A 14,985-nucleotide genomic window follows, 5' to 3' on the forward strand; every position below is an offset into this window, starting at 1 on the left:
TTTTTAGTTACTAGTACTTATATGGAAAGCTGTTTAATATTTAATCCTTAAAAAATAATAATATATATTTTCATGCTAGTAGTACTGATTTTATTATTATTATTATTATTAATTTTTTGCTATAGGTATGTGTTCCATTATGTACTATTACTTATTCATAGTATCTACTAGTGCTTATCCTTTAGGCACTAGTAAGTTTTTAAAGATACAAGCAGATTAATTAGATACTAATTCTTATTTAATAGACACTAGCACTTATTTCAGCAGAGACTAATAATTATTTGATTATACATTTTATTACAGATTATATATTTTACATTTTTGCCATTGAATTATATTGGGGATCGGTCATTGAGATGCCAACAATTAAGTTCTCAGTGGCATGTTTTCAAAAAACGACTAGAATCTTTTTTTAAAATATAAATAATAAGCATTTATCAGATACATGTACTTATTTGTTAAATACTATTACTTTTTATTAGATACTAGTACTTAGTAAAATAAAATAAAAATATTCCCATTTGAAATAAGTACTAGTATCTAAAACATAAGTTCTAGTGCCCAATATATAGCTACTAATATATAAGACATATGTATTAGTCACAAATGGAATAGATACTAGTCAAACTGAATAGTTAATATCTGAATAATCCCCATAAAAGTCGATGGCAAAATTTCAAATGTGTTACTAGTTACAACAGAATAGTTACTAATAGGTAACAGTATCTAATAAATAAGTTCTAGTATCTAATAAGCACTAGATACAAAACTCTTTCGCGAACCAAATCAGCTCCTACTACAGAGCAGGGTCTAACCAGCACAACAGGTACTCCCTGTGACAAAAGTAGACGTTGATTGGCCAAACGCGTACAAAAACGCTTACTGTAAACATTGTGTCAACTTATTTTTAAGTATGGAGAACAGCGATAGATGGACGGATGCTAAAGTGCAGGCACTTTTGAACATTTAACATGAAAGTCATCCTTTCCATTCCTTGGATCGCTTTACGTATACGTCGACATTCCATGTCTATTATTTTAAAGACAATTATTGTGTCAATTATTGTCCGTTCACAGCATCCTCCATCCTGTTGTTGACGTTGTTCTTCTTTGTTTCCATTGTTGAACGCCGCGCACAAATGACATCACTGTCGAACGGCTTACGCCGCGTACTAGTACACACTGCAAATGCAACCCTTTAAATGGTACTGGTCCTGGAACTAAAGCGGTGCGAAAGGCCTTAATAAGTACCAGTATCTAATAAACAAGTACTAGTAACTTTTTAAAAAGTACCTAAAGAATAAGAACTAGTAACTAATGAATAAGTAGTATTGCCTAATGGAATAGATACTAGTAGCTAAGAACAAATGCACAAGTAACATGAAAGTTGTATGTTTTAAGGATTAAATGTTAAAATGGCTTGCCATAGTGTGTGAACACTTCAGGGAGGATTCAGAATCAATTATTCCCAATGTTTATTTTCACATGTTTTTACTACCAATTGTAGTACTGAACAAAACCGTGTGAGTTGGTGTAAAAGTGTCTCTTCTTGTCATTCAGCCCTATATCACAGTGGAGGAGCTTCGTCGTGAACTCCCACCCGAGCAGGCCGAGTACTGCATCAGCCGCATGACCAAGTACGCCGGCCCCGATGCGTCCCCTGGAGCCCTGGATTACATCTCCTTCTCCAGTGCCCTTTACGGAGAGAGCGATTTATAAACGCTCTGAGTGTCTTTCTTTTTCTCCAAGCCCCCAAATGTAGCTTTCGATTTGCGAGAGAGTTAGCAATATCCCTCATTTCCCCTCTCTGTTTTTCTGTCTGCTAGCTTTAACATCATATTTGTTTTACATCCACTCTGTTAAGGCCGTGTAACAGGGGGTTTTAATCTCGCTGTCACTCAAATTATTTCCAATTTGGATGTCAAAGCCGCCTATCTGCATCTCATATGATGAGTCTGAAGTCAACATGGAATTATTTCAACCCTATTTATGTTCCTAATACATGAAGAATTCTTTAGTGCATGTTATGCCAAACAATCTTTATGATCTTTCACTGAAATATAATAACTTGCTCCGCCTCTGAAACAACTTTAATTTTCAGATGATGTCATCTAGGCCAGAAATAGTGAAATAGCTGCAGTCACAATGTAATAGTAAAATGGTTTATACACACGGTTTCATGTTGACTTTAGCACACTAAGTGCAATTTTCCCTCTCTGTGCCAAATAAAACCTTTCAACATGATAAAATATATATTAAAAAGTGTGTTTGTTGATGCTAAAGAGCGCTTGTGAAGATGCATGCTGCGTTTATTCTACAGACATTAAAATGCGAGAGAGTCCCCCTCTTTGTTAAGTCTGTACTTTATTTAAAGACCCCAAAAAAGCACTACTGCTGTCAAGTGTCTTCTTAATATAAAACTGTGAGATCAACTAAATAGTCTTTACACAGAATTGTGTGTATCTGGGATCTTGTGTTGTCCTGTTTACCCCTTAATATCGCTTATGATGTATGTCTTCACTGCGCAGAGGCAAATTCATTATTTGTTTTTATTTTATTTGGACAGTTTGTGCCAAAATTATCAACCAAAGCCAGTAAATGAATTGAAAGATGTAATGGCAGAGTGTATGTGTTGTACTGACCGGAAAGGTTTCTGCTAGCCAAAGAGCTGAATGAGGAAAACCAGGTTTTCCTTAAAATCGAATTTAAAGACCAGGTACATACAAGACGAGACAGTGTTGGAAGAGTTTTGTTATGTTCGCACACCTGTAATTTAAAGGGCCGTTTCACTCAAAAATAAAGTTCTGTCATCATTCACTCACCCTCATGTCGTTCCAAACCTATGCTATTCTGCATGTCTAGAACTGAAGATGGTCAAGAAGTCTATACAACTCCTGGGTGTTTTTAAGATATTGTGAAAACAGACCCCTAATATCTCGTCTCACACCAGACGAGACTTGTGCAAATAAACCGTGCTATTCACGCATAGTTGGACACTTGAACATTTTGAGTTTATTTGCTTCATTAGCGCGGGAAATTAACAGATGTGAATTGGTGTCATGGGAGGGACTCCTGCCAGCTGAGTTCACGCAGCTTTGTGATTTCAACCACCATTTATTCTGATAATTAAACAATTATTACTGTTATCGTGCCATGAAATGTAGTTTTAAAAGTATTTCAGGTGAGAATGTAGTTGTTTTAAACTCAAATCTGTGGTTTATTTATAAAGACAGCACCTATTTAAAAATGTGTTTCACCGATTTCGGAGACGATTAGCTCCACGTGATCAGCGGGAGCTCAGTCCTCATGTATCTGCCGAGAGCAGCCTCACCTTGGCTAGTCCTTCTGACGTGCCTCTGATGTCTCTTTAGTGGTTAAACATAAAATATAATTTGTTTTGGGTAAATCTAACAGGTAATCTTTGGTCTTTCTTCCAAGCAAGATCCTTTTTATTCCTGCTTCTGTAAAAGTATGAAGAAGTATCATACAGCTCCGGGTATCCACATACAGCAACGATGACTTTGTTCTCCATTGTTGTTTTGGATTTTCAGATTTTTTCCCGTATCGCGCATCAAAATGCCTGAAACACTCAATTTGCACCGCCTCATTCTCGCTAATCGCACCACAGGATGTGTCTATTCGCGTCTTTGACTCAACATGTAAATCACTCGCGATTAACGCTTCATTTGCCTCTGGTGTTAACGCATCATAAGGCCAGTTCAGCCATTTTTTTCCCCAAATAAAATAAATAAGTAAAATCATCCTGAAAAAGTTATAGTTATTATCGTTATAGTTGTGGTGGGAACTTCCTCATATAACGATTATTAATACTACTTATCAACGTTCTGGTTTTGAATGCGAGTAAACGATGACAAATGTTATTTTAGGGGAATTATTGCTTAGGGAGTAGTGTCATAAAGAGATCGACCCGTATCTGGTTCTTTTAAAGCAGGGGTGCCCAACCCTGCTCCTGGCGATTGACTGTCCTGCTTCGTTTAGCTCCAACCCTAATCAAACACACATGCCTTTAATTTTTAAGTGAGCCTGAAGATCTTAATTAGCTGCTTCAGGAGTGTTTGATTAGGATGGGGCTGAACTTTGCAGGACAGTTGATCACCAGGAGCAGAGGAACTTGGGCACCCCTGTTTTAAAGACAAGTTTTGGAATGTTCTGGAAGTTTTGGAAGAAGGCAGAATGTTACCTTCATCCTCAGGCAAGCATTAATGTTATTTAACGATATGGTCTAGTTTCTGTTGGCGCTATTTAAATAATGTCAGTAACAGATGTTGTTTGTTGATTATTATCCATCATGATGTGATTTCTGGGTAAAAGTAGGCTATTTGACTGACCTTTCAGATCGCCTCATTGAGATCACCTCTCTGTATGGGTTTCCAGTATCCTCATTAACAAAATATTAAAAGTTAAACCGAGAAACGCAGAATAAAAAGTCTCAGTTGGCTCTTTGTATCTGTCGTTTGTGTGTCGCCCTCAGTACGTGGAGCTTTAGGGTGAATTTACAGTAGATTAAGGCCAGGGGTTCATCTCATCAGTTCAGGGACAGTTAATATTGTTGATAAAGCTCTGAAAGTCTTCCTTTCTCTTTGTCTTTAACATAATTATGTCATTTGTTTGTAATAATACGATTCACATGATTCGCAGTAACTTAAGATCGCTTCTAACTGTTAACAGTTTTGATTGGAAATTAACATAGGCCACTGTTGGCCTAATAGAGATATGAATTCAATTTTGCAATACATTACATAGATTATGATTTATTTATTTATTTAAATGAATTTGCACAACCAAATTGATATTCATGAGCCCTTGCTCTGTCATTAATGTTACAGGCGCGTGTTCACTCCTATTTCGTTTTTCCAGCCCAGCTGTTTTCTGTTTGGTAGCCTACCTCAGAATAGAGGTGTATTATTTCTTACACTTAAGCCTTGGACAGCATACCAGCATGCTCTGATGATTGCTGATGAGGTTATATACTAATGAGGGGCTGTAACTGAATCTTGGTGTGCTGTTTTGGTAGATAAACATATATCAAAATCTCATTCAGTGGTTTAATGATTATTTTGTGTCTTAGTTCTTGTATATGGACTTGTACAGTGAGAATAGAAAAGAATCACCCCCTGGTTTTTTTTCTGATATGTTTCACTTGGATGTTATAAGTTGCACTGAGTAAATACAGCTGGATAAAACAAAAACAGTGTCCATTTTCATTTCAGACTGCAAAGCATCAAAATGTGATTCTTTGATTCTTTCTATAACCCCACTGTATGTTGTTTTTAAAAATTGGACTTTGAGTCTGTTATAAGTTTGATGATGACAAATACTGATGAAAGGCTGAGCTGAAGTGGATGATGTGTGGGGTGTTTTCATGGATAAGCTGGTTTAAATGGCCCAGGCTGGATGTGAGTTGTGGCTGAAATCAGGTTGGCCTTCATTATGAAGATTGGCTGCTGGTCTTAATCTAGATTTCCATTTTCATCTTCAGTCCATCTCATCTGAGAGTGATATAAGTGTTTTATTGATGCAATGGGAAAGCTAAGCTGCACTGTGTGTCTGGTACAAACTGTGCTGTGACAGTGAAGGAGGATTGATATTATGCTGCATAATGCAGGAGTGTTGCTGCATTCGTAATAACTTAATATCAAACTACTCTGGTACTGTATTTTTGCATGCATTATACCCAAATGATCTATTGCTTTAGCTGAAATGTGCATGACACAGCCAGAGTAAAATGCATGAAATAAAGATCTGCTCAAATAGGTATTGTTTTGATCCCTCTGTCCTCAAATCTCATCCTTGCATCATTTACTTGAGGAAATGAAACAAGATGCACATCCAGAATCGTGCACAATACATATTTAACATGTGGAATACCATATTACAATAGAGTTAAAGGTTTTTACAGAGGGGATTTTGGGAAAGAGTGAATTCTAATGTGATGCCAACTTTAATGTAAGCTTAATATACAATGCAGCATCAACTCTGGATTAAAGCCAGAGACTGTTTTTCTTTTTTTCTTTGTCTCTTTTGTTTTAATCCCAAAATGCTGTCATTAGACAATCACAATAAAGTATTTTGGAAGCCATATAATATTGAATTAAACCATTTTCCCACAGTTTATTCAGTAAATCCTGTGAGAAGCAGCGGCAGATGTGGATGGGTGGAGTCTGAAACGGGACAGAGTCGCAGATTCATGACTCGTGCACCTGTCTGATCGCTTGCAGATTTCTTGGAGGTTCAGGTTCACATTAATTCTTTGGACAAAGATAGGTCTGAAACATCTCCTGTTCGTCTTTAACTAGTTTCCAGTCTCACCGTCCACCTTCAATCTCACCCAGCACTCATACACAAGGCCTTTTCTTCTGACACCCTGCACTCAAACACACACACACACACACACACTTACACACACTCACACAACACACACACACACACACACACTCACACAACACACACACGTCTTACCCAGCCCTCATTGTTGTTAACAGTGCTCTGTGTGTGCTCAGATACTTGATCCCACAAGGACAAATGCACAGAAATAGAGGGAGAGAAAATTAGCAGAAAGAGGATAAGAAATACAGCGGAAACAATAGGAGGTGAGGAGCCAATATATATATATATATATATATATATATATATATATAAACTTAACAGTTTTTTTCTGCTTACACACATTTTCCAAAATGTTCCTCTCTTTTCTTTTTTTCAAAACTTAACACACAAATTCAAGAACTGCACACACAAGATGCAAAATGCCTCACATCTCTTTCAAAATGAAACACCACAGTCAAAGTATCACAAACATATTTCAAAAGCAAACATTTGTCTTACGTTGTAAACACCTTTACCATAATGTTACATTTTTGATTATGTCATATACACACTGTTATTCAAAGCCTAAATCTCTTCTTTTAAAAGCTCACATGTACATGATTGAATGTAATTAGGAGAGCGCTGTTGAATATACAAAGTAAAAAAAAAAAAGCAAAATTGAAACCAAACTTTGTGGTTGTAAATGTAGTATTAGTGTACACAGTTTGAAAAGAAAAGAAACACATCAAAAATATGTAGTGGTGTAGCATGTAGTGTAAAATCAAACATAATGTGTGTGCTTGCATGTGGAGATGGTTGGGTGTATCTAGGCTTCATTTCTCCTCCGGGCTGGGTCCGGCCACAATACTTCATCCACGTCACATGCTATATTCTCTCTTGCCAGAGACCGTGGAAAGAACCTTCTGGTATGTGTGTATAGTGTATAGTGTCATGTTATGGACGACGCAGACCCTGAACAAGCATGTCATGAATAGTTTCCAGAAATTGTATGATGTGATCAGTGTTATAGGGGCCAAGTGTGGCGTGATGGTGCAGGACACCATTTTGTGAAGTTGCAGCACACATTGTAAAGTTTCTGCCATGTTGTCCAATGACATTCCTTCCCCTTCTTCTGGTTTTACTGAGATTAAAGCCCACCTCATCCACATAAATGTATTCATGGACAATGGCATGGGCATCCATCTCCAAAACTCTCTGTAAAAGACAAATGAATATGTAGATCAGTATATGCACAACTGAGCAGCCTGGTTTTGTAGGTGCAAGTCTGATATATTGGAGAAATGCATAGATTCACAAAGTCATGTCAAAGATACTTTACTATGTCACAGTTCCTTTCAAAAGGGACTCTGTACAGCGGTTTCATTCTCATTTGATTTTTTTGGAGGACGCGGTGTATTGTTGAGGCACTCAAAGCATTTAGGTTCACAAAAATTGTGGATCATTAAGGATATGGTTGCGTATTTCATGGATTGTAATAGCATTATTGGCCAAAACCAAATTAACAATATAGCCGTCTCCTGCACTTGTCTTAAAGTTGGCTGTTTTATTGTACAGTTTGATACCTTACCAAACTGTGACCAATGCAATGCACTGTAGTAAATGAATGCAAGGGTACTACAGTAAAATATATTTATTATAGTATAGGCCTACTGTTTGTTATGGTAAAAAAAGCTATCATGTGTACATTATAACAGGTGTACATTACATTAGATTGTTACATACCTGTTCTCATTTCTAAACGTTCGAATTATACCCGCCACAGTAAATCTACTCAAATTAGGCTGGACTCTCAGTCCAGTCGACTACTGTAGCCCTAATCTCATTTGAGACCACTCTTGTTCCTTGTCCTCCTCCATTTCTGACTCGTCCTCTTCCTCCCCTTGCTCCCCTTCCAACTCCTCTTAGTCAAATCGTCCTCTGGCTCTCCCTCCAGCTCCTCTTACTCTGTCTGCATTCTTCGCATCCATTGTCCAAAAGCTATTACTTGACCTTTGGCCTAATTATAGGTCACTACTAAAGTTATGATTGGTTGTTGTTAAGTAAAGCAACAAGTGTTTGCACATGTGAGGAGTTAGTGTGAGGCACTGATGAATTAGTGTGGCATTTTGATTGGTTGTGTTTATAAAAGGAAATCAAGAGACTTCCTGTCAGATTTTTGTGTGTTGCATAGAAAATTGTGTGCTGTGTTTTGCAAAAAGTGTTTAATGAAATTGAAAACTGGGTAAAAGGCCAAAAATTAGTGTATGGTTTTGCAGATTTAGTGTGTGGTTCTGGTGTTTGAGTGTCAGGTTTTAGAAATTGTGTGACAAGTAATAATTTTGTGTGTAAGCAGTTGAAAAAAACTGTAACATGCTAAAACACATACCTTAACAACTGCAAAGCAACAGCTCAATGCAGACACTAGAAACTATATAGAAAACTTTAATAACCATCGAAGCAAATTTGAGCATCACTGAGATACTTTTACAGTTTTTAATTTATTTTTTCAATTTGTTCTTATTTTTATATTTTTTTCATTTTATTTAAGTGTTTGAAACATTTGTGTTTTTTTTTTTATTTTAGTTTTTTTGCTCATTTTTATTTCGGTTTCAGTTATTGTGCTACAAGTTACATCGAAAATTAACATAATTTATTAATATTGTCTTGTTTTTGTCACTTTATTTATTATTATTATTTTTAATACGTCTATAATCAATTTTTATTTTAGTTTTAGTCATTGTGGTACATCAAGTTAAACTGAAAATTAATTCAATGTGTCCTTGACAGCTATCGGCAATAACATAAATTCAAAATTACCTATTTATTTTATTTTATTTAACTATCGTTGTCACGGCTTATGCTGCTGGAAGGAACACGGAGCCGAGGGATAAACGAAACAAGGATTTATTAAATAAAACATAAACAAGGTAAGTCGTAAATAACAGGTGGCAAGAGGCAAGTGGCAAGTAACAGGTGACAAGTAGACAAGTTGACATTTAGACGAGTAGACCCGACCAAACAGAACTGCAAGGACAAGGCTTAAGTAGAAGGGATAATTGGGGAAACACAGGTGGATGGCATGACTAAATTAACAGGGACATGGAACACATGGGGAAATGAAGAGACACACCTGGAAACTAATCAAACCAGACACGGAAGACAGAAACTGGGTCACAGGGGCAAAAACACACAAAATGAGTCCAGGTGTGTGACAGTACTCCCCCCTCCCGGTAGGTGCGTCCTCGCACCGTAGAAACAACAAAGGGAGGCGTGGGTGGGAACTTGGGAGGAGGTTCCGGTGGAGGACAGCCTCCCAGGAGGGGGCCAGCAGACAGGGACTACAGAGGAAGGAGCCAGGGAGGAGATGACGGAGGGAGGAGCCAGGAAGGATGTGAAGCAGGAGGTACCCAGCAGGACCCAGGCCACAGCCATAACGGCCCAAGGTGGGGCCGACGGTGGAAGGAGCCATGGAGGAGGAATGGTCACTGACTCCAGGGACTCGACCCACGGCAACGGAGCAAGTGGAGGAGGAGCCCGAGGCGGAGACGGAGAGCCGAAGAGCCAGGGTGATGGGGAGGAGCCGGAGGTCCTAGGCGGAACAGATGGCTCTGGTGACTGACGCGGCGATGTGGATCCGGAAGGCCGCGGTGAGGCCAGAGTGACCGAGGACTGAGGTGTAGCCGAGGGGATGAAGGAGCCTGACGGAGCCGGAGGGACGGAGGGATGAGGCGAAGCCGGAGGAGTGGAGTCCCGAGGCATAGGATGGACGACGCCAGACCAAGGCGGAGCCGGAGGGACGAGGGAGCCAGGCAGAGCTTGCGGACTGCCGGGCCACGGCGGAGAGGAAGGAGCTAGGAGCCATGGTGGAGCCGACGGGTCAACGGGCCGAGGCGGACTCCAGGCCTCAGAGGCTGGAGGCGGAGGTGAGGGAGACGCCGACCAAGGCGTCGCTGGAGGATGGCGGTCCCGCTGAGCTCGCACCACAATGATGGTAGGCTGAGGGCGAGCAGAGGGGCAGCCAGACGACAGCGGAGGAGGAGGCAGGAGTGGGTGGGAGGGTGGGAATTTTGGAGGAGCAGGCATTGGAGTAAGCTCTGGGGCTGGAGCCCTTCCTGGGCTTAACGGAGGATCAGGAGCCTGTCCTGGGCTTAACGGAGGATCAGGAGCCCGTCCTGGGCTTAATGGGGGTTCAGGAGCCCGTCCTCGGCTTAACGGGGGATCAGGAGCCCGTCCTGGGCTTAAAGGAGGATCAGGAGCCCGTCCTGGGCTTAACGGAAGATCAGGAGCCCTTCCTGGGCTTAACGGAAGATCAGGAGCCCTTCCTGGGCTTAACGGAGGATCAGGAACCCGTCCTGGGCTTAACGGAGGATCAGGAACCCGTCCTGGGCTTAACGGGGGTTCAGGAGCCCGTCCTGGGCTTAAAGGAGGATCAGGAGCCCCTCCTGGGCTTAACAGAGGATCAGGAGCCCATCCTGGGCTTACAGGAGGATCAGGAGCCCGTCCTGGGCTTAACGGAAGATCAGGAGCCCTTCCTGGGCTTAACAGAGGATCTGGCATAGGTGAATTGGAACCCCCCTCATTTTGACCCATTTGGCGCTCCATATTTTGCTCCCTCGTGGTGGGCAGTGTCGCCGGCTCTCGCACCTGGTCTGACGGGATGCTCTCTGGCTCTCCGTCATCGGTGGGCTCGGGCTTATGCCTCGTACCGTGGGGAGATTGTAGGCTGGGCTCTGGGTCCAGAGTGGACCTGGCGAGATCCTCCATTGGGCCGACCGTGAGAGGGGACCCATTTCTCACCAGATGCCACTCTATAAATTTGGCGAAATCCTCCCGAGGACCATCTTCGGGCGACAACGCTGGACAGCGCGTGGTCCGGGTAGCTGGTGGCATTAGCTAGCCAGAGAAACCGTCTGGTATGGTCCTCGAGAGACAGTCCCTCCTGCTCCAGCAGGAGGAGGAGGTATTCGGGGCGATAGAGGGGATCCATGAAACACTACGGAAAGAAAAAAGACTGTGAAAAAAAACGGAAAACAAAACGGAGGGAAAACACGCAGTTTTTAACTTTTTCTGGTCGGGTCTTCTGTCACGGCTTATGCTGCTGGAAGGAACACGGAGCCGAGGGATAAACGAAACAAGGATTTATTAAATAAAACATAAACAAGGTAAGTCGTAAATAACAGGTGGCAAGTGGCAAGTAACAGGTGACAGGTGACAAGTAGACAAGTTGACATTTAGACGAGTAGACCCGACCAAACAGAACTGCAAGGACAAGGCTTAAGTAGAAGGGATAATTGGGGAAACACAGGTGGATGGCATGACTAAATTAACAGGGACATGGAACACATGGGGAAATGAAGAGACACACCTGGAAACTAATCAAACCAGACACGGAAGACAGAAACTGGGTCACAGGGGCAAAAACACACAAAATGAGTCCAGGTGTGTGACAATCGTTATGTAATATATAGAAAATATTAAATAATATAACTGTATATTATATATAATAACATGGAGGAACTCGCCCACAACTATCCATAAACCTGGAAGCACCACTTTAGTTCTAGTAGAAATTGTCAATGATAGCATTTTTCCAATACAATTAAAAATATTTGGGTCAGTATTTATTAATTTTTTTCACAAGGAAGTAAATCTAGTGGAAAATAAGATCTGTTACCTTTCCATAAGGAAATTCAGTCATAATATCAGAGATCCCAAACAAAGGCAGTCTTTTATCATTTCTTATTGCTCTGTAATCAGATTATATCTTCTATGGTAATATAACCATGGCTCACTTTGCAAACCTGTTGTATAATGACACATGCTACCTGAATAAATGGTTTGATATTTGAATGTTGACGATGTGCCGAACCACATACACGTATAAACTCTGTTTGACTTGGTTCATCCTTGGCCAGAATATTTTACATTCGATTTACATTAAATCTACATTTAGCTGTTATCCAAAGCAACTTGCAAATTAGGTAAAAAACAATAATTGCAATGCTGCAAAACCTACTTACAAGAAGAGTAAATCAGACTCCATAAATTAATATCAGATCATGGTTCTTTTCTGTGCCATTTTAGTTTAACTTTTTTTCTCCTGATAATATTTATGACGATAATATTGATTTATGATTAAAGATAAGGTCAATGGAAAAAAGTGATACATCAAAGTCAATGGAAACTGTGATACGTAGGCAACTTGATTGTGTTTTCATGATAAAGACACTTAACCTCAGGATGCTCCTAAATGAACAACAACAAGAAGAACCATAACCATGATATTTACTACAGGACATGTGTAGTAAACATATTTTACACAGGTGTTGACAAATGAAGAATTGCACCATGTGGTTTGTCATTCTGATAAATTAAATAAATAAATTGCACACACACACACACACACGTGTATATATATATATATATATAAGCAACCCGCATCCAAAATTCATTCACCAATTAACTTCAGCAAGTGGCATTTTTAGGGCATAATAAATATTAATTTAAATAAATATAATAAATATATTCAGTTTGGTTAGCAGGCATGACAGAACTAGTAGACCTCCTTGTCTTAGAGGTGACCCATGTTTCAAGAGAGCATTAGCAACAAAACAATCATTTTTAAATGTTTTAAAGGGGTCATATGACCTTGCTAAAAAGAACATTATTTGGTGTAATGCAATGTGTTTATGCTGTTTAAGGTAAAAACATTTTCCACATACTGTACATTATTGTTTCTCCTCTATGCCCCGCCTTTCTGAAACACATGGATTTTTACAAATCTCATCTTTCTGGAAAGCAACGTGTGCTCTGATTGGCCAGCTATCCAGATCATTGTTATTGGGTGATACCTCAAGCGTGCGACGGAAATGTTCACTTCACATACTGTGATGCTGTCTCCCGGTGCGACGAGACAAAAGCAGTAAACCCCATTACAAAGGCATTTGTTGCATCCAGTGGGGACATAATTGCTGATAATAATGACTTATACTGTTTTTACATGTTGCGTATCACACTGCGTAAACATAAAACCATGTCTGCATTTGTGATCAGAGAAATGACAAACAGCAAGCGGTACTATACATTGCTCAAAACTGGTGTTTGAATTATCATTGGCAAATGATTTAAATATGAAAACGTACTTACAGACATACAGTGTGTCAGAAGCGTTAGATTGTCCTTGCAAAGTTGTTATTGCTCCACTTTATAGAAACAGACACCCTGTTGTAGGCTACTCTCCCAGGCAGTGACGGCTCCTGCCAAATCTCTCGGGAGGGGAAAAGGTTTGCTTGATTAATGAGGATAGGTCACCCATTCAATTGATAAATTAACGGCTAGTTAAAGATGTAAAGGGAACTGAACTACTATAGTATTAATTAAAAATAAACTGACATTAGGAATCAATCTCTTGCTCTCCTTATGTTTCTATATACGTGCAGCAAATTAAGACTGACGCCAGGTTGTGGTTTTTCCAAAAAAAAAAAAACTTTTTACTTCGATTTCAGTTTAATAAGAAATAATTGAAGTCACATAAATCACTGTTTACACAACTCACTTATATTACACTGCTCATTTATATCACATTCCTCACTTACATTACACTGCTTGCTTAAATTACTCACTTATATTACACTGCTCCCTATGTGCATCCATAATATATATGCATTCTCAGAGAGATGATGCATTTCGGTGACACCGGTAGTTGTCCATGCAATGTCCGTCACGCTCTCTCGATGGAACAAAATGCAGAGGTAAATTAGCAGAATAAAGTGTCAGCTACTTCGAAGCCTGCAAGCCTTTTTCTCCGCTCATACCACTTCCTCGAAAATCTTTGTAGATACTTGTTTGATGTTTAAATTTGGTCTTTTGTCCTAATTCTTTAATTACCAATTTATCCTTATTGCTACGACGAATGAATGGCATTTCTTTCAATCACACGATAGTATTAATCTGCGCTGAGGTATCGTTCGCCGTGATGTCGATCAAGTTCAGCTGACAAAGGCATAGCTGTCACCGTCTCTCTTTTTTTTTTTTTTACATTTGATAAAGATAGTAAAGTAGTTTTTCATTTTTTCTTGTTGTTAAAATTCCAAAATAGTTTGTAACACTCCAAAGAGAAAGAAAAAAAATCACATGACCCCTTTAAAAAAGTGTAACCACCACTGGTATGAGGTGGTTTTTCCTGTTGTAATGAGTGTAAAATGTGAATTGGCCTTATAAAATTTAATAAAATACAGTTATTGACTGACATCAAACAACTTTTACTGCAGTTGAAAATTAACAAAAGGCTATTATCTTTTATTGGTTTTTTTTTTTTTTAAACAGGTGCTCTTTCACATAAAAATGTAAAAATAAATGTTGCATGACAGGTTAGTGACACATTGACTACTATTTAGATGAAAAACATCATTTTTTGAGTCATTTGGAATGACATAAGGGTGAGCAACAGATGGATTTCATTTTCTCTGTGATTTTGAATATAGCACAAGTTATGTCATTTTGGAGCTTGGCTTTTAAAATCACTATCCAGGAGCTTATCAAACATTTATGTTTGTGTTCATAAACAAAAATAAAATAATAGGGGCTCCACAACAACACGAGAATGAGTAAAAGATAGTAAAATGTACATTTTAGCAGGGGCAAGCTATTTCTTAAAAAC

The 14,985-nt window shown here is 39.3% G+C and overlaps 1 protein-coding gene across 1 annotated transcript in view; it reads left to right on the forward strand.

The window, feature by feature from the left end:
• actn3b (actinin alpha 3b) overlaps positions 1–1,943 on the forward strand; it is a 33,392-nt gene extending 31,449 nt beyond the window's left edge. Inside the window, exon 21 of the mRNA XM_059505834.1 lies at positions 1,560–1,943. Coding sequence (XP_059361817.1) covers positions 1,560–1,718 — 159 coding nt within the window. The 3' untranslated portion in view covers positions 1,719–1,943. The remainder of the gene's footprint in view (positions 1–1,559) is intronic.
• The last annotated feature ends 13,042 nt before the right edge of the window (positions 1,944–14,985 follow it).

The sequence above is a fragment of the Carassius carassius genome, chromosome 2 (assembly GCF_963082965.1).
Source record: "Carassius carassius chromosome 2, fCarCar2.1, whole genome shotgun sequence".
In the NCBI taxonomy this organism is placed as follows: Eukaryota; Metazoa; Chordata; class Actinopteri; order Cypriniformes; family Cyprinidae; genus Carassius; species Carassius carassius.